Source organism: Acromyrmex echinatior, chromosome 7 (assembly GCF_024713525.1).
Source record: "Acromyrmex echinatior isolate Ae372 chromosome 7, ASM2471352v2, whole genome shotgun sequence".
NCBI classification, from domain to species: Eukaryota; Metazoa; Arthropoda; class Insecta; order Hymenoptera; family Formicidae; genus Acromyrmex; species Acromyrmex echinatior.
In genome coordinates, this window is record NC_141858.1 from 8,013,409 (window position 1) to 8,038,330 (window position 24,922).

Sequence of the window (24,922 nt, forward strand, 5' to 3'; positions counted from 1 at the left end):
GATTGGATGATTTTCTTTATGCGTATGTTTATGCGGTTGTGCAAGTTTGTGTGGAATGCTCCTAAGTCCGGATCTACAATAAGTCTTTTAAGCCTTAACTCATAAGAAATTGACCAATTACAGTCGAATGCGAGGAGAATAGTTGACTACGATCCGTCCATTTTTTATGATTTAAGGCTTAAAAATCTATTGTAGATCCGGAATAATTCGTTATGTAGTCGTATTTATAACAACAGTTTCGTAGCTTTTTTTACTATAAAATATCTGTAACTACCATTATGAGACATAACGACTGCATAAAACCCAGTCCTATTGTAGATCCGGACTTATGCTTAGTTCACACTGGACGCGATGGATGATAAACGACGAACGATATCCAAAAAAAGCTAAAAGCTTTTTCTCACGTGACGATACAAAGCTCTTATTGGATATCACTCGTCGCTCATCGCTTATCGCGTCCAGTGTGCAGTAGGCATTATATGTTACTCCGGATCTACAATAGATTTTTAAGCCTTAAGCCATAAAGAATGAACGAATCACAATTAATTATTCTTCTCGCATTTGATAGTTGGTCAATTTCTTATGGCGTAAAGCTTAAAACACGGAAAGTATAGCAATTGCACACGAGCCAATTGTGCACAAGTCAATCACAGCGCTAGAATAAAATAAAAAAACTCCCTACACAGAAGTCGCTGTGATTGGCAGTGTGCAAGTGAACCGCTCTCTAAAATACCTTTTGTAAATCCGAACTAATGTTACAGAATACAAGAATTGAAGTCTTAAAAAGAGATATTTTATAATGACACTGCTCAGACATAAAAAAAAATAATCAAATTTGAATTGCAATCCCAGCAAACGAGAATAGATTAAAATGGATTGAAATTTTTTTTTTCCGAATGCGTATTTTATATATATATATATATATATATATATATATATAAATAGCGAATACTTTTTTTGAATTCAATTAGATTTAATTGGATTGGAAAACTGCATTTTTTCTATTCAAAATTTTGAATTGAACAATATTCATAATGTTTGTTGTGTGCACAGAAAAAGTTAATATTATTTTTATTTTGAAAGACATGGAGATATGCTCCATGCAATTCCTATAAATGAATAAAAATGCATTCAGAATTGAAAAGCATTCATTTTAACATTTGTGAATCAATATTTCTGAAAATCTGAATCCATTTCAATTCATTTCAATCCATTCTCGTTTGTTGAGATAAAGTATAATTTAACATAAATCTCTGATTATTGTAATGTTATTTAGAATTAATCGAAATTATATATTCTTCAACAAAAATATATAAATTTAAAAACATATCTTCCTTTTCTTATTTATAAATAGAAAGACGGAATTGTCGAATAGTTTTATTTTTCTTTGCAATCCTTATATTACAAAACATACTTTTCCAGACGCATTGAAAATATGCTCTATTTACATTGGGTCGTCACCTAGTTTTGTGCTAAAGATTCTTTTCATTCTTTTAAATCTTTATACAGAAATAATATTAATTACTATTTTCGCATAGGCTTTCATATTACATATATATATATTACATATATCATATTATATATATAATATATGTATTATATATATCATAAATATATAGTATGACATACATACATATGATTATGGCAGTACATTTACATTTAAAGTCTATAACCATTTTTTTCTGTCACTTGCTTATACACACATACATATACGCATATATATATATATATATATATATATATATATATATATATATGTATATATGTATAAAACATTTTTTCGTAATATATGAAAATCTACATACTTATGTTCTATGTGCACGAGGCGAGTATGAAAGGAAAAAAAATAATGTTCGTGTTTTATGCATTAATAAAGCATCCGTTTTTCCGCGAATTCGCGTGGTTTCATAATAGCCACACATGCATAAGCTTTGAGATCTAGAAAGTTCGTAAAAATAACGTGCAAAAGGTCAAAAAAGATTCACCCCTTTTCTTTAGCGAAAGATTTAAACTCCCTTGAACGCGGTATTTTCATCTTCGAACGTTATCCCCGTGAGAAGTTTTTCTTTCTTACTTCACTGCGATATGTAAGAATACGTACGAACATGTAAGAATATGTAATATGAAGAAATACGTTTTACGAATCACGAAAGAAGCTGATACAAGCGCTAAACTCGATTGGACCCGGTTTTACGTTGTCCTTTCCTAAATAAGCGACTGTGACTGATTCCCCCCCCATTTTTTTCATCTCACCTGTTTCACATGTGGGAGACTTCCCTACATACAACTAAATGTTACAAACATCCTAGTATTGTCTAAGAGTGCTCTTTTCACTTTTTGCTACTTCTCATATTCAGTCTATATCATCCAATATTTATAAGAGCTCGATTTATATTTATACATGTATATAATTCTTAGATTGCAACGAGGGAGGATACTCGTCTAATCTCTAATCTCTACACGCCAAGCAATTATGTACATTTTATATCTTCTTTCTTCCTTCTTTACGCTTGAATCACGTCCAGTCCAACATTCGCTAACAAAGAAAAAAAGAAAAAAGATCGAACCCAACAAATACTTTTTTGATCGTAGATCGCACTTATCCATTGTATTTTTATCTATCTAAACAGATCTGCCACAAGTAATTACCGTAGAAGATATAGAACGTAATAAATTCTCATTAAAGACAAACATGGAGATCCTTCTAACCTTCACTTTCTCGCTTTCACAGTTTATGTTGTCAGAAAAACGTAGTCCCATTGCGTCTATCGCGCAGGTTCGATTGAATTTTAGTCATGAAACACGTATCAAGAGGTGCTGTTCCTATGCTTCTTACTCTTCGCCTTACCAGGCTCGAAGTCGTCCTCGCTTCTACGTCGTTTTTCCTTCAGCTGCTTCTCCATCGCCAGCATTGTGATCATTTTCTTGTGGGAATCGCCTACTATCCATCCGTGCTGTTCCTGCCGATCGTCCTCCTCCTCTTCGGGTGCCGGAATCGGTTCTGGCGCCTCTTCCTCGTCGCTTGAACTGGACCAATAGTATAATTGATGAGCAGCAGTGCGTTTATGTCGACCGATTGCAACCCCAACGCCTTCCTCGACCTTGTTCCATGACTTGGTGGTCTTTAGTTCCTCATCGTCGGAGTCGCGTTTTCCGCTGGACGATCTGCGCTCCCTAGAATCCTTGTTACTTGCGGATTTCTTGAATTTCTCCGCGGTTGACTCTTTGTTTCTCTTACTCGGCGAGATCTTTCCGTTTTCGGGTTTGGAAACTTTCTTCGACTTCGTTGGCGATTTCGCGAGTTTCTTTCGTTTTGGTGAAGTTGATGAACGGTCATTCTCTGTGTTACTTTCCGCAGTGGAGAAAGCACGATCTGATTTGTTATGATTGTCTTCTGAGCTATCAACGAAAGACTGATCAATATACATTGCATTCTCCTCAATACTCTCATCGCCACTTTTCTTATGTTTCTCCTTCATCTGATGTTTTTTCCTCTGAATTTGTCCGGAGACGACTGTTTCCACGACATCGGTATTCAATGCAACATTATCGTTTTGTACGAAGTTTTCTTTTCTCTTGCCAACCTCTCGCAGAATTTCTTCCTCGATCGCTTTTTGCTCTTTAGCAATCATCTGCTCATGTTTTTTTTCGAGGTACCTCTCTTTTCTTTTCTCCTTCGATTCCCTCTTCTTCCGTGACTTGTCATGATCACTACCTTTCCTGCTGTTATCTCTCACATACGATTCCTCGTCCGAACTACTTATTTCCGCTAGCAGACCTTGTTTACCTATCGCACACTTTCTTTGTCTTCTGGTTGGCTGAAAATCCATAAGTATCCTCTCTTGCTCCTCTCGTAATTTATCTAACTGCTGTTGCTTTCTCTTCTTTGATTCTTGTACCTTTCTGCTGAGAAATACATGAAGAGGGAGATTGTGATCGGATTCTTTCTGTGGTTTCTCGTTACTGGATAGTTTCTCGGGCAAAGCTGGAACATCGTCATCTGGTTCCTCTTTCTCATCTCGCATCTCCGTAGGGCTTGGATATTTGTTCTCCGTTTCCTCATTAACAATTCTGTCGTTAGAAGTTTCATCCATAGTGCCGTTGACGATGTTTTTTGCACATACATTCTCAGCTTTCGGATCGAGATTCTCATGCCGATCTAGAAAATCCAAGGCTTCTTCCAAAGAAATCATTTCCGACGCACAATCGTCTTTCGTGATCGTAGAAGTAAGTTTCGTTTGCAAAGTTGCGTTTTCATCCAATGTTTGCTTTTCAGATCTGTTGTCCTTCACTTCTTCGGTCATCGGCTCTTCATTCTCCTCAACTTCTGTCTCTTCATCCGAGCTGTCTTCCCTATACAAATCATCCAGCTCAAATGTTCTCTCGTATTGATTATCCGCGTCGTCATCGCTGTTCCTCGCCTCGTCGATCATCTTTCTTTCATCTATCACCAGAGAATGATCTGACATTTCCGATTCTGATTTCGCGACGTCATGATTGTTCTTCATAGCATCTTCCTGTGCTTCTTCCATTGCTTGATTCCAATCGCTTGCTACTTGATCTTCATTATCGAATTCAGGTTCATTGATTATGCGTTGATCATCCGTCTCATCGATGTCGATGTCGACATCAAGTGATTTCTTCGAATTCTTCAATTTCAACGAACGTTGCTCGTTCGCGAACATATAATCGACATTGTCACGTTCGTATTCGCTCTCGGATGATGTCGATAACTCCGCAAAGAGATTCTGTTTGCCTTTCGAGCATGAACGTTGACTTTTTGAAATACCAACGCCAACATCTTCTGTTTTCGCGGCCGTCCTGAACTCGTCCGAGCTATCGTTCTCATACCATGCGTTTCTTACTCGTTTCTTCGAGCTTTTACCTCGTTTCTTGATCTTGCCGGATTTGATGCCCTGCTCTATAGATCGTTTCATGCGTTGCTTCCTTTCCACAAATTCGTCCATTGGTCCGGTAACTGCTTCGGTAATCTGTTGCTGTTGCTGGTCCTCGCTCTGGAACGACTTCAGGGCGCCTTTTGTCTTTGGCGCAAACTTCTCCAACTCTTGGAATTTACGATGGATTATAGCGTCTAATTTAGTGTTCGCGATGTAATTCGTCTTGCCGTTCTGCAAGACAGTATCCAAGTTCTCATCGGTATTCTTTATCCTTGACCAATTGGTGTCGTAACTCTTGTTGTCGATTTGGCTCCTATAAGACATCACGCTACCCAGAGTGGGAGCCATTTGACTCTCCTCCTCATCAAATTCATACACATCCTTTATTCTCTCCGTCTCTCCTTTTCGATCGAGAGAATCGCGACGTTTCTTCTTCTCTACTAGGCCGCCATAATGTTCGCTTCTACGGATCAACGGGAACTCCCGCTGCTGCTGCTTTTTGCTCTTCTTCGACTTGCGTTGTTTCTGCACGTTTAATTCAACAAAAGCGGCCTTCGAGCGTTCCTGTTGTTTTCTATCGTTTATCTCCTTCTTGCGCTCGAACAGCTCTTTAATAGGGTTCCTCGTCTTCTTCGTTGGCGAATTCTTCAACGTTATCGTTGAATCCTTCGTTGGCTTCTTAGGGGAAGTCGAGATGTCCTTGTCCACTACCGCAGCCGCCGCTGCAGCTGCTGCAGCGACCGCTGCCGCGACCATTTTCACCGATTGATAATTCTTGTTACTGTTCGTGGTATCCTCCGGCAACGTGGAAGTCGGAGCTCGAGCGCAAGCCAATTCCGCCAATAGTTTCATCGGAGCGGAACCGCTGCAAAATAAAATAGGTTTATTTTTATAATAACTTTTTATAACAATTTTATTAAGCAATAAAATGATTATTCGGACATCGATAGCGAGATTCGTTATTAAATGTGTGATTGTGTGATTAATTGTGTAGAAAATATAAAAATGGATGACTGTAATGATATCTATTAAAAGATCCTGCATTCTTGGTGACTTATTATACAAGTTTTACATTAATGAAGGAAAAAATTTTATCACTAACGATAATAAATTATATAAAATTGTTTAATTCACATGTAGCCCACATAAAGCAAATATGTTACTGTAATAAATTTTATATATGATGTACATAATGAGTATCATTTCTTGACCTTTTATTTCTAATAAATTTCTTCTTTTGAAATTAATATAAATTATGGAATTTAAATTAATCGATATTATTGTGGAAATATCTCTTCATTCCATTTCTGAAAATTATAGGGAAAGAGTATTTACAAGTATATTTTCCTTTATTTAAACAAAAGAAATTTCCGGGAAAATATATTTGATAATAAATAAATTAGAAGGATAATAAACACGGGATACATATGTGTTCGCTGTGTTATATACTAAATTCAACGTATCGCAAAGCGCTACATGATGCTGTTAAGGGAGAGATCGTTCATCGCGTACAGAGTGGAATGACGAAAGCGGATCAATACGCAATACGAATAAATGAGCATCGTTCGACGATGGTCTCTCGACCATCTTTAGTGAAAATCGAGCATCAAGCTCGAATAAATCCAACCCAAGTGAAGAAGAGGGTATAACGTTTGCCAGATGTGGATTGTGCGGTACTTATAGTTTACAGAACGTTGTACGATAAAGCTCGATTTTTGTCCCTGGAAAGACAATCACAAATATTACTTTTTCAGAGAAAAAAATGACTAGCCAATATGGTATGCGCCAATCATACGCTACATCTAGTTTAGCGTAATCGAAGAAATGGATGAAAACAAAACGTATGGGCCACGCAAAGCAGATAAACGAGCAATCAACAGGTGTCGAACCGAGGCGAAACTGAAAAATATGCTTTGATACGTGAGCCATCCTGCAAAATATTTTTAATCATCGAAGTCTCGTCACATGCATTCTATTAATCTCGAATATCTTTTTACGCTTTTACATCAAGACGGAATTTTCAAGAGGAACGTATTAAAATATTAACATCTGTATATAGCATCATAAAAATAGAATAATGCATTAAGTCTTTTGTGAATATGTTAAGAAAACAAATCAAGATTGTATTAGCAAAAGAATAAGAATTCGATATGACTGATAAGTTTATAAACGACAGCTAGCTATAATTTTGCTAATTTATTTTCATGAAATACTTATGAATTTGAGAACCTTCGTCTTTCTTGAGTTCGAAACCTCATTAAACTTATCAAACTTATCCACATCCAACTGAAAAATTCATTATTATTGTATAATACACTTCTATTACGTTAATAGAATATTAATTTGTTTTCTCAAAATTATTCACTATACGACCATATACAACAAAAATATTTACAATATAAATATTATGCATAGATTTGTGTATCGAGATACTCACTTATGATCATGTTTGCCGTTGTTATGCAACAAGTTGGATAGTGCCTTATGTAAACCACCTAAAGTCGAATTCATCTTGTTTTTGTGACCCGGTGAGGACTCCAACTCTCTATTCGACGCGACCGACGTAGGTAGCTGTTCATGTTCGTGAATACTCGAGGAATAAGAATTCCCAACGCTATCTCGCTTATCATCGTCAGGATGATCGTTGTCGTTGATCTTCTGGCCGAATGTACTAGCTATCAGATTCTCGCTCTCTCTCATGCGCTGTTGGATCTTATCTCGTAGTTTGTTATTGTGCTCAAAAGCTACGTCCAAACTGTCCTCGTAGCCAAGATTGTCGATTCGCGACGTATCCGGACTGGCCGATCTGCTCGATCGTTCGCTGCCGCGCGTTCGATAACTTTTATCATGGCTGTTGTACATCTCCTCGCCGAGCAGCTAGAATTTCCAAGTAACATATATCTTACATTGTATTTATTTTTCTTTATAATCATGTTTTTAATTCTTAAAAGACTAGTATAAAAGTTTTAGATTAAATATTTATATATAATAGAATACATTTATAATAAATAATTATTTTTAGTAAATTATATACAAAGCATATTTAAAATTTATAACTCTATTTACTCAGAACTGAAAGTTCATCAATTAATCAAATCAAAAATATCAATTTAAAAATAGCAAAAGATTTTACTTAATTTATTAAATAAGTATATAATCATAATTTTAAATAATTTCATAATTTATCGTTGATCAATTTATCATTAAAAGATTTATATTTATTTAATTCACACACTAAACGAATTAGATAAACAATATTACATTTGCCTTGTGTACAAAATAACTAACTTATTAACGATTCATTAATTATATATTAATAAGTTATCCAAGCAGAAAAATATCTAATGTATAATACTCACTTGATTCACTGACTCCAGAAGACTACCGAGACTATTTTGACTCTCCACGTCTCTCCATCGATCTCTATTGACTCTGAATCCTTGCGATTGATCATCTCGCCTGTGATATGATTCCGTGTGATCGAGCTTAATCTTCTTCGCACCTCTCAACTCGTTCTCACTCGTAGCTTTCAATCTCGAGCAACATTCCACGAAGAGCTCCTCATCGAAATTAAGAATTTTGCCTTGCCGCGGTTCCGTCGTTGACTCGATCTCTCTTGGTACATCTAAAGCATTGTCCTCCATCGCGTCTGTGGGTGCAATCGTTACCACATCCGATCTATGACCCGAAGATGGCGACCTGATTATGATCTTCTCCCCAGAGAATTCGCTAGGATTTGTCTTTCTGGAATTATCCTCGTACATTACGCGTTCCTCCTCTTCTTCCTCTTCCTCGCCATCCTCTTCTTCCTCCTCTTCCTCGGAACTGCTTTCTATGGAGTTATCGGAAGTCTCGCGAGCGTAAAATGGTGACATTCTTCGTTGCTCGAGATCACTGTCATCTTCCTCGTTGTCCTCCTCATTGACGTTATCATTGTCATCAGACTTTCGATTCATCTGAGAACTTCCATCAAGATCGACCAATTGATTCTTCCTTATTGGTTCTTCGACTGCTAAACTGCTGCAACTACGCGATGATATTGTATCCTCTTCCTTGTGTCCAATTTCCTTCTCGGTCGGCTGATCATCGTCCAGATCAAATTTTAGGTTCCTCACTGAATGTTTCCAATCTTCATTGATCCTTTTTTTGTTTTTCCTAGAACTTATTGACCGATCCAAATGTATCAGCAAATTATCTTGGTCTTTATTCACATGCTCCGAAACAACTGAATCGCCGTAGAACTCATAAGAGTTATCTTTGGTCAAAGTTTTCGATCGATTCCTCGATTCACTTGTTGATAGTATCGTTTGATCGTTTTGCATTTCGCTCTTCGTTTCTCGATTTCTCGAAGGAATCGATGACTCGTAATCCCTTAAAATCTTTTTGTCCGTTTTTGTCTTACTTATTTTAATCAGATTGAAATCTTGTTTCTTGCGACTGTTCGAATTTTTTCTGGATCTCCCGCGTCCACTGTGCACTACACTCTGTTCGTGATCTATCGAACTGATGTTTTTCCAAGCATCGTCATCTTTTTGTTTGACACTCTTCGAATTATCTGAACAATTCGGGTCTTCAGATTCATAGAACTCAATCTGTTGCTCCTTAGAAATTCCGTGAAATTCATTAAGATTCTGATCGTCGGAAAGGCACGATGAAATCTCATTGTCAAAGGCTCTCCAGATCCTCTCGCCGGCTTTGGTCTTGCTCTCCCTCCACCTGTATTTGGATTCGGATTGCGATGGTGACAAAGAACGCTCCTTAGCATCTTGTTTCTTACGATGACTGGAACTATTTTTCGATTTTCCATGAGTGTTGCGTTCGATTCGAAGACTCTCCCAATTCTCAGAGATCAAATTCTTATTTTTCGTTCGTTCCTTATTCAAGTCTTTTTCATAGTGTCTCCTTGTTTCCTTATCTTTATCGTTCAATTCATTATTAATCTGATTGCTCATTTCCTTAATTTTGTTATCTTCATCCGAAATCGTTAATAACTCATCATTGAAAGCTCTTAGAATCTTCTCGTCCGCTCTGATCTTGCTCTCTCTATATCTTCGTTTGACCGGATTGATAGGTGAGCCGATACGATCGTCAGGTATCGATTCGATATCCTTCTCTCGCTTCTTTCGATTCTTCGCTTTCCCGTGAACCTCACTGCTGCACTTCTCATTTCCTTTCTTTTTGGATAATCGCTCAGTATCCTTCTTTGTTTCAGAGCCAAAGTGGCATTTCTTTTCTTTCTTGTGTCCATTCTCGGAGAACTTTGTCAATCCACGCAGATAGGATCTAGCATCCAAAGCACTTCTAGATATATCTGAGTCATCTTCTGACCGTGATACCCAATCATTCAATACTTCCTTCACCTTGTCCGCTTTCTCGCCACCAAACACTCGGCCGAACACACTCTTCACAATTTTACTCTTACTCGAAGCAGCAGATTCGAGTCTGTCATCCTCGTTCTCGCTGTCACTCGACAGTTCAGCGACTTTGATTTTTTTCTTTTTATCCTTGGATGTTTTTAATCTTTTACGATCAGTTTCTCGTTCCTTACTCGTTGACTTTCTGGATAATTTCTTGGTAGATTCCAATCGAATCGTCTTTTCATCGTAAGTGCTATCATTCCCAGAATCATTTATTACCTTCTGAGATTCATGGAAATTTGCGATGAGAAGAGATTTATTGTCTTCGGCTAACGCTTTATCCTCATCTTCTGATGACAAAATTTTTGCTTTGGGAACTTCTTCTTCGGGAAGTTCCTCTCTTGACTTTATTTGTTTCTCTTTTAAAATGTCTGTTGATTTTGGAATTTCGAAGCTTTCATTGTTGTCGAATTCAATTGTTTTTGATTCAGCCGATTTCAAATCATCAATCGATATCTGTTCGGTAATTTGTGGTGGAAGTTCAATTGATGATTTGGTCGTTAGTGCTAAAACATTCACATTCGTATCATTTTGTTTGTCTTCTAGCACACATTTTATATCGTCAATATGTGTGTTTGTTTCTGATGGCATCAATATTTCGACTTTTTCTGATGGAATGTTAGAGGTAAGCACATTCTCGCAATTCCAGAGTACGGTGTCGTCTATCGCAATATTCGTAGATTCTATTGTCTGCGCCAATCGATCTTTGGAAATGTTTAGCTCGAGGTTTTGAACATTTTCAGTATTTAATAAATCTTTTTTCGTTTCCGATAAATTTGATTCTGAAATATGATCTTGAACGGCAGATGAAGACTCCGCATTCGGTATCAAAGAACTGATCGACGTGATTTCTTCGACAATCATTTTGGAACATGATTCAATCACGTCTGCCTTTTCTTTCGTTTCATCATAATTTGATTTCGTCGATTCGGAAGCACTCGAATTATCTGCTTGTACTGAAGAATTATTTGTAATGGATACAGGATTTTTTCTGGGTCTGCCCCGACTTCGTTTAGGAGGTTGGGCATTTGCATCAATATATGACGGTTTGTTGGTTTTGTCAAAACGCTCTTTGGTATCCAAATTTAATTTTTGATCCTCATCTTTTGATTCATCAAGATTAGTCGTAGCGACAGAATCATTTCCGTTAACTTCGAGGTTTGTGGGAGCTGAAGCGTTACTGGGATTCGAAATAATTCGATTTTTAAGCCTCGGTCTTCCACGTTTCTTTTTCTTAGTACCGTTCGTTGAGTCTGTCTTCGATTTTGCGACTTCTATGTCCTGGGAACTCTTATCGTCAGTGCAGCTATCCTGTAGTGTATCTCTGTTGGTTTCTTCTTCTACTTCGTTCTGTTTCTTTTGCGCATCACGGCTGTCTTCTATCTCATCACTGTTAATCTCCATGGAAGTATCCATAAAATATATATCAACTTCAATATCAGATTCCTCATAATGCTGAATATTTTTACTTCTTCTGGGTCTTAGACTAAAACGATTTGTCTCAGTTAAATCTGAAATCTCTTCTTTTTCCTCGTTATAAACTTTAGAGACTTTTTTTAGCGTTTTCTTCGTAGTCTTCGTGGATTCTGTTTGCTGATCAGTTTTCCCTTCAATATCACATATTGATTTCAAAGTTGTTTCTTCATTCAAAGATGTAACAATTAATTCTGATCGATTTTTCGTTTTAACGTTATCTACACATTCTTTAGAAATATCTTCGATTTTTTCTACCGTTTCCATTATTTCCTTTGTCGAAGAATGATCACAAGATGGCGAGGAAATTCGCATGATATCATTGGTTGGTTTCGCAACTTCGTCCGAATCAATTTTAGAATTTTCTAATTTAGGAGAATCCAAGAGCAAATGTTCTTCTGCCAGATTCCTTTTCTTCGACTTATTCCGTTTCTTGTCACTGTTTTTGCCTCGTCCTGAATCCTCCTGATTTTTTTGGACGGCTTTGATCGGCGTTGATGACAACATTGGATCTTCCGGTGTCACTTGATCAGTCAAAACGTATTCGTCATGGCTCATGTTTTCAGTAATCTTGCAAATCTCTTCGTCCAGCAGTTTATCTTCCAACATCTGCCTCGTTCCGAGATCCACAAGAGATTTCGTTAATTCAGTACTATTTGTGTAAGGAACAAAGCTCTCGTCTAGCTCCAAAGACTTCTGATCGGTTTCATGAGATCGAGTGTCTTCTAGAATGTTTTTCGTTTGTTGATCATTTTCTGAATTATTCTTCCATTCGTTGTCGTCCTCTTCAGTATTCTCGAACGTATTGCTGTTAACAGGCTCGACTTTGTCTTTGGTGGATTTTGTCAACTGTGATAAATGCGACTGTGACAACGTATGTTTCTTTAGAGAACTCTTGCGAGTGAAGCTTGTAGAGCATACGTCACAGAAAAATTTCGCCGCCTCCTTCGTTAGCTTCTTCTTCTTCTCCACAATCAAAATCTCACCGGTTTTTGTGTGCACCACCACAAAATTGCCTCCCGCGCGTTTCTTCGGGGTAACCGGATTATCCGAAAAATCATAATTATTAGGTGTTGGTTCTAAAGTGACGTGCGAATCTTTGTTCTCTGTATCATCCGTTGGTTTGTCTGTGTCTTCGTTTTGTGAATCCAAAGATTTTTCAGTGAGTGCAAACTCTCGTTCAATCTTTTCCAAGGCTTCCGTATTTTCTAATGAAGCTTGGATGTCCATTGGAATGTCAATGTCATCCATGTCAGACAAATTAAGGTGCTCATCGAGTAATGATTTGGTTTTCCTTTTCGGATTTTGCTTACTGCTTTTTAAGGCTGTCGAATCTATGAGAAAAGCATCGGCTCGGGTGCTGTCAACTGTCTCCTCTTTTTTCTTTTTCTTCGCGAATCGCTTCTTCCTAAAGTAGCTGGACTCGCTGACACACGAGCTCTCGGACAAATCATCCATGCTTTCGGCACTCTGATTTCGAATGCTGGAATCAGCAAGGTCTTCATTAGACAGTTGTGTTTTTCTCTTGAACATAGATCTTGTCTTGGGTAAAGATGGAGCGAGACCGATCGACCCTGAAGAACTCGATCTTCCGAGCTTCTTCGTACTCGATTCTTCTCCAATAACACATTTCTCTATTTCTTCTTGTTCTTCGACTTTCTCTTCGATCGAGTTAGATATCTCGCCGATCTCCATGAGTTTCTCGTTCGTTCGAGACTTTTCGGAAACGCTTCCGCTGTTCCAGCGATCGTCCTCGGATTGCGACTTCTTTTTCGGGCCTCGTTTTTTCGCACTCTGCGGTAGATCCTTCACTTCCGGTATTTTGAAATGCTCTAAGCTGACAGATAATTGCTCGTTAGTATCAGCGATGTTGGATTCATCATTGAGTTTCAAAACAACTTTAGCAGACTTGTCTTCCGATAGTTCCAGATGCTCTTCAGCCAATGACTTCTTTTTCGCACCACGTTTCTCTGTTGTTTTTGAAGATATCGAATTAACGAGACTTGAATTTTTTAAGTCTATATTTTGTGTCTCTTTATATTTCTCGGGCACTATTTCTACTGAATGCAAGAAGTTTTCTAAAGGAACGTCTGAGTCGCTAGTGGTCCCAATTTTTATCGATTGTATATCGGTTGATTCTAAAGATTCTCTCGCAATGGTCGACGAAGATGGTATCTCCTCTCTTTCATCTATAGAGTCTACAGAAGTTTGGAGGATGTTTATAGTAGCATCCATCGAAGGAGTTATTGATAAGATAGATTTCAATTTTCTCTTCGATTTACGCCTAGATCCGTTCGAATTAACTCGATTCTTTTTTTTATTTCTATTTACAGATTTTTTACACTCAACACTTTTATCTGAAGAAAAATTAGTACTTTTTTCGATTGATTCTATCGATTGATCATTGGTAACAGTATCTTCATCGGAAGTTATTTTGTCAAGAGATTTCTCAAGGCTCGCCATTAATTTCATATTTTCACAAGTGATTTCTGAAAAATCGGTAAATTTTTCTAAATTTGATTCATTATTAGCTTTCGTAAGATTCTTTTCTAAATTTGTTGACTTTGAGTTGTCCTTGATAATTTCGCTTTCACTATTTTGAAGTAACTTTTCGATATCTGTGTTTGAAGTCTCCACACTATCGTCTTCCTTTGAAAATTCATTTCCAACATTAGACTTAAACGTGTCATTCAATTCAAGTTCCTTCTGCGTATCTTCTTCTGTGCAATCTTCGACGATTTCTAGTGATCTTTTCTTATTTTTCCTAGATCTTGCGTCCAGTGATCTTTTGTTGGATTTTCTTCTGGATTTTGTAACTCCTTTCTTTCTTTCAGGTTTTTCTAAATTTTCTTTTTGTGTAATTAACGAACAAGAAATTGAAATATCGGTTAATGATGCAAGATTCTCATTTGAAATTGTTATTGGAATAACTGGTTCTTTATTTATTATCGATTTATTTTCACAAGAGTCAATATTTTCTTCAATAGAACTCACTTTTCTGTGCAAGTCATCGTTATTCTTCATCCCAACGTTTGAAGCATTATCTGCTTTAAGTTGATTCTCACTTTGAATTTCAGCCTTTGTTGCCAAGTTTTTTTCGAGATTGTCTGACATGTCCAAAGAATCCGTTGAACATTTGGAAACCGCGCTCTCAATATTGATTTTTTCGTTTTCCAATGCTTGAATTTCAGGTTCGACAATCACTGGCAATTCTTTGTCAGTGGATGTAACTATCACACTTTTATCGTTCTCTGAAAGGTTTGCCTCGTCGGAATTTGTACTCTCCGTATTATCAGTCAAGGTGGGTCCGACCTCATCGAGAATGCTAGTCAACTCATCGGCTGCAGTGTCAAGCAAAGAACCTACCTCTCCTTCTAGCAAAGCGTCTTTCTGCTTAGCTATCTTCGACACAATTTTCTCTAAGAAAGAGCCTTTACCCTTGGGTTTCCTTCTAGACAGATCGAGGATAATGTCATTGGTTGGCGAACACGCCTTAGCAGTTGTAACTGTCAACGATACGTCGACTTTTCCATCGGCGAAGACGGTTTCAAGTTGCGCTTCATCAGGACAAGCATTCTTTTTATCGTCTGCGTGAGAGTTATCGGTTGTGCTCGTCGCCGTAACAGCTTCGTTCTCTGCGGATTTCTCTTCGCTTTTAGGAAGGGCCGGCAGCTCGCTGAATGCTGAGTCTACTACGATCACGTCGCCCTCACCACCGCTTGGTTGTTGAGCACTTCCATTCCGCGCCAACCTATCCGGATTATCCAAACTAGTCTGAACCGTGAGCACCTGCACGTTCTGCTGCGCCTCGACAGGGATATTCATGCCCTCCGTCAGAATACCGATGACATTGTTTAAGGACCTCTTCCTCAACGATTTCTCGCGACGCGCGCCCCATGACTTCTTAGGTCTCCCTACCTTCAGTTTACTGTGAACGTTCACGGATGTTTCCAAAGAGTTTTCCTTACCACTATCAATGGACAGGTTACTCGTCTCCGATTGCAAGTGACTTAAATTGATATTCACTACTGTCGAATCTAAGTGATCATCGGAATTTTTATCGCTCTCACCTTCAATTTCCTTGTTAGAAATTTTATCGATAACTTCCCCAAGCTCTTTCTCAGCTTCCTTTCCGCTCGACGAGGCATTTTCGCTGCTACTCTGCGCTTTGGACACGCGTAAGTTGTTTTCTTCATCTTTGTCGAGCGATTTGTTACGATTCCGACGTTTTCCCAGCAAAGATCTGCCTTTTCGAAGACTATCGTTTACAATTTCTAAGGAAGGCTCACTCTTAACGTCGCTCACTGATCCTCTCGTTTGTCTGCCGTCGATTTTACTTTTCATATCGGAATTATCAATCGTAATTTCCTTCGTTTTCACTGCTCTGTCTCTTTTACCTTGTTGATTTTTTTCACTTTGCGCTACATTGGTAATCGCGTTGCTAGTCGAATCCTTCTCTAGACTCATTTTCGCTAGTTTATCGTCACTCTTCTTCTCAGCGTTTTTTCTGGATGATTTTTTAATCGCTTCAATCTTCTCCTTTTTACACGTATCTTTCGAGCCGTCTGATTCGTCATCGAGTTCTCGCGGTTTCTTGTTATTCACTTGAAGCACTTTCGATCTTGGTGCCAATTGCCTCAGATTGCGTTTTGAGTCGTTAGATGCGAGCTCTAGTGTGCTCAAGAGATCGTCCTTGTCAAGGATACATTGAGCCGAATACAGTAGTTTCTTCACCTCGAATGGAATGTCCGACAGTTTCACGAAATCCTTGTTTACTCTGGTTTTCGAGTTGCTTCGAGTTTCCTTCGTCGCTTCTTCCTTTTTAGGCTTAGAATCTTTTTTGGCAATTGCCTCTTTCTTCGATATTTCTTCCTTGCTATTTTCACTACTATTAGCATTTAAGACCGCACTATTAGCATTTAAACTCTTCCTACCTTTCGTTTTATCATCTTTTAATATTACTACGTTATTTTTGGAAGTTTTGTTTTCTTCGACTGTATTAGTCTTCTTCCGCTTCGCCATGTCTTTCGTTTCCTCTTTCGGTTTTCTTCCTCTCGTTGATTTCTGTCCCTTTTTTCTTTTTTCAGGGACAACCTCGAGATCGGCATTAGCCTCAATATTCTCCTCTTTTTCCTTTAAAATGCACTTGGTGGAAATTCGAGATGCCTTTTGATCCTGAAGAGAACCCGACGTTACTGGCGACAAGATAGGTAAATCGTTCGCCGACTTATCGGCATATTCCTCATTGGAGGAAACGATCTGTACGACTGGTTCCAAAGTCGGCATCTTGTCGCTATCCGACGATAGCCGAGTGACTCTTCGTGGCAGCTGGATCCCAATCTTTTTCAACTTCTGCGCCGCTTTCAGCTTGGGTTTAATTTCGATCCAGTCAGCAGTCTTGTATTTTCCGTTATCTGTTTTCTCTTCGGACGATTTCGCCTGCAAATTCTTGTTTGGATTGCGAGCGAACTTACCATCCTGCGTTCGTAACTGTGATTTTGCCTTGATAGAAGCATTGAAGGATGCCACCGGGTCCACAGGACGTTTTCTCTTCAATATGTTTTGCGTCAATTTGTTTTTATTTTTTATTCCAGAAATCGTCGATATCTTTTTACTATCGGCATTGACGTCATCTTTGTCAATTACTTTCAGCGTCGTCTTTGCGTTCTTTGGTATACTCTTTGGGGAGGATGTCTCCTCGCCTTCGCCCTTCGTCTCGGATGTAATATCATTCTTAAACTTCGCAAACTTGCCCATCGCTTTCACTAGCTTGTTGCTACTTTTGCTTTGAAGTTGTGGGTTTTTCACATTCCTCTTCTTGCCGAGAATCTTAGGTCGTCCAACTCTCGGTCGAATAGTTCTATCATTCTGATCCGAAGCTTTGCTGGTTGCCTTTGACGAACCTTCGTTCATCTCTTTGGCATCTTTCTTATCCTCGTTTTCAGTTTCGGTGATTTTGTCGACATCATTATCCGATTTTTTTTCAGTTTCGTGACACTTCCTCACGACGCTCTCGATTACCGCGGCGATGTTGTCACTTCGACAGCGATTCCGTTGAATCGATTTGGCGTTCTTCAGCAGTTTATTCCGCAGAGCGGCTTTGTTGCGAGAGATTCGGGACGAGTTGTCGCCGATTATGCAAGGCCTTGTTCTGGTTTGCGCCTATTTCAACAAAATCCAAAGATACCACTACAGCTTTTGTGCTGATAAATTCAGTTTCATTATTATTAAGACAAAATTTAAAGCTTTTATCTGTAGAAAGCTAATAACATTTTCATCTTATATTTTTATTTACAATTTACCTTTGTATAAAGAAGTACGAAATAGAAGTACAAAAGTATTAAAGCAAGAAAAGCAGCATTTTTAATGAAAGAAAAATAAAATGAATACAATGTTATAGTATAAAAATTGCTTTCCCTGCGCGACTGCGTGCACGATCATAGGAATGTGTACTTCGACAAGCGCGTATGTCAACTAATCGATGCCTTCGCTCGTGTGCGACGAAGCGCGCAAGGCAATAACGTTCTATCATTATTTTGACGAATCTCAAATTTTTCATAATTATTTAGCATATTTGCGTTACTCAGATTGACCGGCGGTACAATGTTTCATTACTTACGTAATTTGTCTTCATAAATTACGTTGTCACAAAATTACGTTAAACTATATCTACGATTTCAATCAGTCTCATTTATTATGCCCCGTTTATATTAATTTTTTGCCAGTAGGAAATTATAAGGAATTGTATGATTTTCTCGAATAATACAAATTGAAATGTAATTGAAACTAATTATTAACGATCAAGAAAGATGTTTCAAGCAGCTTTTCATTGAACAATTTTAATTTTGATATTGTATGATATGACATAATATGACTTTCATATTCTGACGAAATAGTTTCATCGGAAGAATAATATCTAATTATATTATTATAAAATCTTTACATAGAAAAGCCCATTAACATTAGATATTATGTTGTCAACATTCTTAAATTAGTCGGCTATTATGATTCTATTGCCTTTATGATTCTAATATCGATCCAATTTTGATTGAGTATATTATTGAGGTGAAGATAGATATTGTTATGCGCTATTAAATTACTTACGTTACGAAGTCGGCCCTGCGATCGCATCATGTTGTCTTGCAAAACCTTCCTTGTGGCTCTTTTAGCCGGCAGATTAGCTAGCATTTTCTGAATACTTTCGCCTGAAAAAGTATTCGAGCGATCAGTCATGAAGCTATGTATATATTGCAACCTCTTGTAATTTTCGTTTAATATTTAAGATAATTAAATCTTAGTAAATTGTAATAAGTTCATTTAAATTGTAATAAGTTCTTCTTCTGAGCAATGAAATTTAAAGATCATAGACGAAGAATATATATATCACATATACCGTGCGTCAATACTTTTTAATTTGTAATTCATGTAATTATGTCTCTGTGTTAGAAGAGAATTTACTCCATAAAAAGCACATCATCATCTGTTTGTCAATTTATATAAATATATAGATACATATACATATATATACATTTCTTTTTATATCTTTGATTCGTTTCTTGTACTTATTTGTTTATTCGTTTATTCGAACCTGTTACATAAAGTATGCAAGATAAGGAACAATATGAAAAAACTAGATTGACTTCACATAAAGCATTTTCGTTCTAAAAGAGCGAATTTCATTCTTACGGTCACTCGGGCGAACTCTAGGGCCAGTCGGTGCTTGTTTCTCTTTGGGTTTCTCCGTGTTGATAATCCGTGGTTGCGGCTGCGTCTGCGAGTTCTGTATGTTTCTCTTCATGCCGCGCTGACGCCGTCGACGGCTGCGGCTACCGAACGGCCGCCACTTGCACTTCTTCTTGCCACTACCGGTGAGGCCGAGCAACCAAGCCTGATCACCTCCACACTCCAGCATATGGCGATGCAATTCACCCATGTTTGGGCAACTCTTAGCGCATTTGGTGCATACCATCTCCTCGAGAGAGTCGTTACGTGCAGCATCAGTAGGCGCATCTCGTCCCGGTAGATACAGATGCTTGTAGTGCTCGCGTTGATCGCCGGCCAGGTCGAAGTGCGAGCACAGGACACGTGGATGCGTGGAAGCTTTGTGATCCTCCATCTCCTTTAGTGTTACCTGCACAAAAATATCGACGGTTCAAGTCGCATCTCTGCTTGGTGTTTCGTTTCTCAATCGATATTGAATACATAATATTTCAATTCTTGTAAATCTGATTAACGCGCTAACAACATAGAAGATGTAGGTATTATATGGATTCCTTCGATATTTCGATAATACAGCATATACATAAGCTATTTTTATATTATTGCTGATTTTATGATACTGTTGATGTACTTATAGTACTGCTGATTTTATGTTACTACTGAAAATGGTAATGGAGTTTTATTCTGATTCAGAGCATTATAGATATTTCATTAGATATAAATTATTCGCTTTGTATACGGGAAAGAATAAACCATCGTAGAGAGACAAAATTGAATCCGTGATTTAGAAGACTCACTGCGAACGCTTACTATCCGGTTTGTATGTGTATCGCACGAATGTCAAAGATCAAGTACGTTGCTTGATAAATTATCTAGACCACGTCCATACTAATGAAAATGCACCATTTGCAATACGACAGTAATATTTAAAATCGTATATAAAAACTTGCCGGATATCTTTTATAATTCACAGTTTTTTTCATCTATTGTTCATATATCGTTATATATTTGAAAATTGTGATATTTTCTTGTTTAAAAAATCATAAAGTTCTATATTAAATTCAATTAATAAATTTGAAATATCAAAATTATACAATTAAACGTCTTGTTTATTCACTTAAGATATTGAAATAGAAATCTTATATTTATTAAATCACTCCATAAAAGAATTTTTCGTAATAAAGATTTTAAGCCGGTAGTATTTAGTCGGTTTGTATATTTAAGATAATCTTAGATAATATTTTAAGATGACATAAATCAATTATAGAGCCATATTAGCATCTTTGCACCTTTGATAATATTGTAACGGATAAGCACTAATCAAGTAATCTAATGCTGATATTTCGATTATAAGAAATAAAACACTGAGAGGATAAGAAATGGATAAGAAACAATCATGTCTTTCGAAAAAATAAATGCCAAGATTTAAATTATTGCAATTATCAACAATTTAATTGATTAATTTTGTTAATGATATCCCTTATTAAATTTGTTTTTAACAGAATATGATATTATAAAGAAAATGTATATAATGTAGAAGCTATATATTTACATGTCTGGAACCACAAGCGCCACAGATGTAGATCCGCATTCGTGACCATTCGCCGCTCAGTTCAGCATAAACGATTCCCTGAGCATTAGTGACTTCATTGTCGCTTTCCTCGCGCCTTCTCAGTCTCATAAAATCTGCGAATTCAACACTGAATTCCGTAATAATCGTCGACGTCGAAGTCACGGATGACTCGGGTTCTTCCTTAATCGGTTCCTCCTTAATTTCATTTGGAAGCAGTTCGCCAACATCGCAATGGACATCGAGAGTCGCGGCACCTGTATCGACCACACAATCGGTATCACCAGCGTTATTCTGATCTCTCACTGCCATTTCGATGGCAAGCTCAGTCTGATTCTGATCGCGAAGAGATACTTCAGTGATTTCACAGGATAGCAACTGAGTCTGATGTAGTCTGCTTCCAGCGAGACGCTCCTTAATAAGCTGTTGCTTCTTTCGAAGTGTCAGCTGCGTGGAGATGTCAAACTTGCTGAGATCCTTGATCGAGCACGTCCACTGTTCCCTGCCGTCGTACTTTCGCGGGAAATTATACTTCTCGAAAGAGACTCGACGCGGTCGTGAACCGCTGCTCATTTTACCGGCTTTCCGGGCATATTCACTCGAGTTTTCGTACTCTTCGCTGACCGAATAGTCTTTACTGTAAACCGGAGTCGCCGCGGTCAGTGAGATATCGATGGGAAATTGGATTTGATTGACGTTGTGCTCGTAATATGTATGTTGCGATTGTTGTTGCGGCGATTTTGATTCCGTCGTCGTCGCCGTCGAGTTTGAGGTAGCAATCGGTGGTGTGCACGTCGAGGATGACGCACCGCTTATCTGCAGCTTGCCATCCAGATGGTGCAGCAGGTTCTCACGAATGTTGCAGCTCACATTACTGTAAAATGAACTGTCAAACTCAGGACTGGCCGGATTATCGATGGGTTCTCGCGTCGCAATAAGTTTCGTTCTGTCCAACCGTCGATTGTCATCTTGATCCTCCGATTCCTTTTCTTCAGATCTTCTCTCTTTAACTGACACGTTCATTTTCTCACGTAGATTTTGACTACAAAAATCTCTGCAGGGGGGCGATCCTTCTTTGATTTTCTCCGGCTGGAAGAACAAAGATGTGCTTGTCTAATAATAGCTTAATAGTATCTTCAAGATAGAAATCTTTTCGAATCGAATTAGAAGTAAAACGTATTCACGTGTCAATTTCTGAAAATATTTTTGTTCTTCTCACTTTGAATTTCTTCGTCCTTCAAGGAATGAAATGTCACGAGTTATTACTCAGTTACCTTGGAATTTGTTATTATTTTTGATTCTTGTTTCTATTATAGTGAAATAACATTCCTTCACTCAAAGTTATTAAATATCAAAGTTATTAAAGATTTAACGATATAGATTTACTAAAAAACTAAAAAATATCGCGATTATAAATAGAATAACTATGTATAGAATCAAAAAAGAGTCGAAAGAATTTTAAAAGAATTAATTGAGTGGATATTCAATAGTAGAATAATATGAGTATATATATATATATATATACAATATGTGTGTGTGTGTGTGTATTTCTACACGCACACACATACACACACAGAAATATAATATAATAATAAGTATATAATAAACAAGAATGAAAGATCAACAAATTTTCATAGATTTAATAATTTTTAACATCCAATAAAATATCGAACAAAACATTAAAGTTCTATATTCTATTCTAAGACACAAGAAACAGCATTCACATCGTTCATCGATTTTTCGCGACATTTACCTGAACCTGACTGATTCTCTCGGCATTTCCCCCGTGCGTCTCGCTTATGTGTCCCACCAAAGCTTCCCGGGTGAGATACCTCGTCAAACATTGGACGCACGCGTGATACTTGTCTCCGTGACTAGCGACCATGTGTTGGAATAACGCCTCCAGGGTATCGGCAGATTTCTCAGAGCAGTACTGGCAGTTCTGGGAGGGTTTTCGGAGATTCCTCTCCGATCTCCTGCCACCGCTGAGCTGATGTGCTTTCTCCATATGTCGCTGTCGTCGGGACATGGACAGGAACTTCCTGTCGCAGTAAAGACAGAGGACTCTGACCGGTGGAGTACTGGACGACGGTTTCGACTTCTGGACCGACGGAGGACTCGAGGACGATCCTGAAGAGAGTCGTGAGGTTACCGATTCGCTCGTCTGACAGTTTTGAAGCACGGACGCGACTTTATCCAAGGGTAGACTGCAATGCAGGCCCGTCATGGACAACTCCTGAACGCTGATACTTGAATCTTTGGTCTCCTCCACCCTCGATTCGGTCGCGTCAGTCTTCTTCGATTTCTGATATTCTTCGGTCTTTTGCTGGTTCTCATGATCGTCGACAATGCGATAGACATCGCTCAACAGATCGTCTAGCAATTCACCGCAAATCGTTCGCACCGTGGTATCTTTTGAGATTGCATATTCATCACGCATTCGGTTTCCTCTGCCATCATCAACATTCGCTCTTTCCTCGACCTGATGCTCACTCAATCTGTCCATTATAATTGTGCTTAGTGTTCGACTCTCCTTCTCTCTCGAAACGCTTCGATCATCTTCGGATGATTCTTTCTGCTCAACGTCTAGATCTTCTTCCTCTATCCTCGAAGGTGATTCCTTTGAATCTTGACTAATTCTGTCCTCCGAATCTTGTAAACTCTCTTCTGTCATTTCTTTTGTACTCAAGCAGTCTATAATCTCCAAGAATTCAGCGTCTTCGGTATTTTTGACCGTCGAAGAGTCCTCTAACCGCGGCACAACAGCTGCTTCGATATCACCTTCGCTTGAAGGCTCAGACTTGACTGCCATATCTGTTGGATCTTCTTCCTCTTCCTCTTCTTCTTCTTCCTCTTCATCAGTACTTTTCCTCTGCCTTTCCAGCTCTTTCATTTTCTCTATATTCTTGTCTTCCTCCTCGTTGTCCTTGATCACGCCATTCAGCACCGTCATCACATATTTCTCCAGAGTTTCCAGGTTTCTCTCGACGCTATTCCGATCGTCCTCTTCCTTCCTCGGCGAGTCCGAGTTTCCGCTGGCTGCTCCATCTGGCACCTTTTTGCGCAGGTTGTTGATTACGTTGCTCAGCCGCGATCGCTTGTCCTGGGCAGTCTGCGCCGATGATCTGTAGGCATGACCGTAGCGTTCCTGCAGATGCTGTTGTTGCTGTTGATGCTGCTGACGATCGGCGTTGCTCCCTGCCGCGTTGGCAGGATGGTTGACGCCCAGATCCTCCAGGCTTTGCGTCGACGCTACCATCCTATCGGACGACGTAGTCAAACCGGATGCCGAAGGGATGCCGGACAACTTCGCCGTGTGATAACCCTCAATCGTATCGTCGTTCGGTGTCTCGCTACCAGTTAGGTCCGCCGAAGCCGCCTCTAAAAAAGATTTTCTTTATAATAGTCGCTGTTTACGTAATGCTTCCTGTCGAACTTTCAATTATTGCGAAATATTTAGCATCTTGCACTTTTGATCATTGAAGAATAGATGTTTTTTTTTCTTGCACTCTCTGAACTGGTGCACACGGTGCAATAAGTTGAAGTGATACAAGTATAAATTTGTTCGATTAGGGAATCAGGGAATTTGTTTAAGGAGGTTCTCGCGCTACTTCCTGATCAATAGATAAGTTAAAATTTTTTAAATTGTAAAAATGTTAACAAATGATTAAAGTAATAATATAAAAACCTTATCAACCATTTCTTTATATAGGATGTTTCAAAATTCGCGCCCGCGAAATACAAGACGTGACACTTTATGCTAAAACAAACAACTTTTTTCTTTAACAAAGTTGCATCCGATAAATAATTTTTGCACTTATTTGTTAACCTGCTCTCCTACAAAA

The 24,922-nt window shown here is 38.3% G+C and overlaps 1 protein-coding gene across 2 annotated transcripts in view; it reads right to left on the bottom strand.

Moving 5' to 3' along the window:
* Nucleotides 1–1,361: 1,361 nt before the first annotated feature.
* The window catches only part of LOC105153672 (uncharacterized), a 48,783-nt gene continuing 25,222 nt past the window's right edge, over nucleotides 1,362–24,922 (bottom strand). The window contains exons 3-9 of one of the 2 annotated variants that reach the window (XM_011068657.2): nucleotides 22,831–24,458; nucleotides 21,060–22,166; nucleotides 19,475–19,919; nucleotides 18,893–18,993; nucleotides 8,258–17,950; nucleotides 7,336–7,775; nucleotides 1,362–5,763 (exon numbers count right to left, since the gene is read on the bottom strand). In XM_011068657.2, coding sequence (XP_011066959.2) covers nucleotides 2,808–5,763; nucleotides 7,336–7,775; nucleotides 8,258–17,950; nucleotides 18,893–18,993; nucleotides 19,475–19,919; nucleotides 21,060–22,166; nucleotides 22,831–24,458 — 16,370 coding nt within the window. In that variant the 3' untranslated portion in view covers nucleotides 1,362–2,807. The remainder of the gene's footprint in view (nucleotides 5,764–7,335; nucleotides 7,776–8,257; nucleotides 17,951–18,892; nucleotides 18,994–19,474; nucleotides 19,920–21,059; nucleotides 22,167–22,830; nucleotides 24,459–24,922) is intronic. The other variant, XM_087408162.1, reaches the window with a different exon arrangement.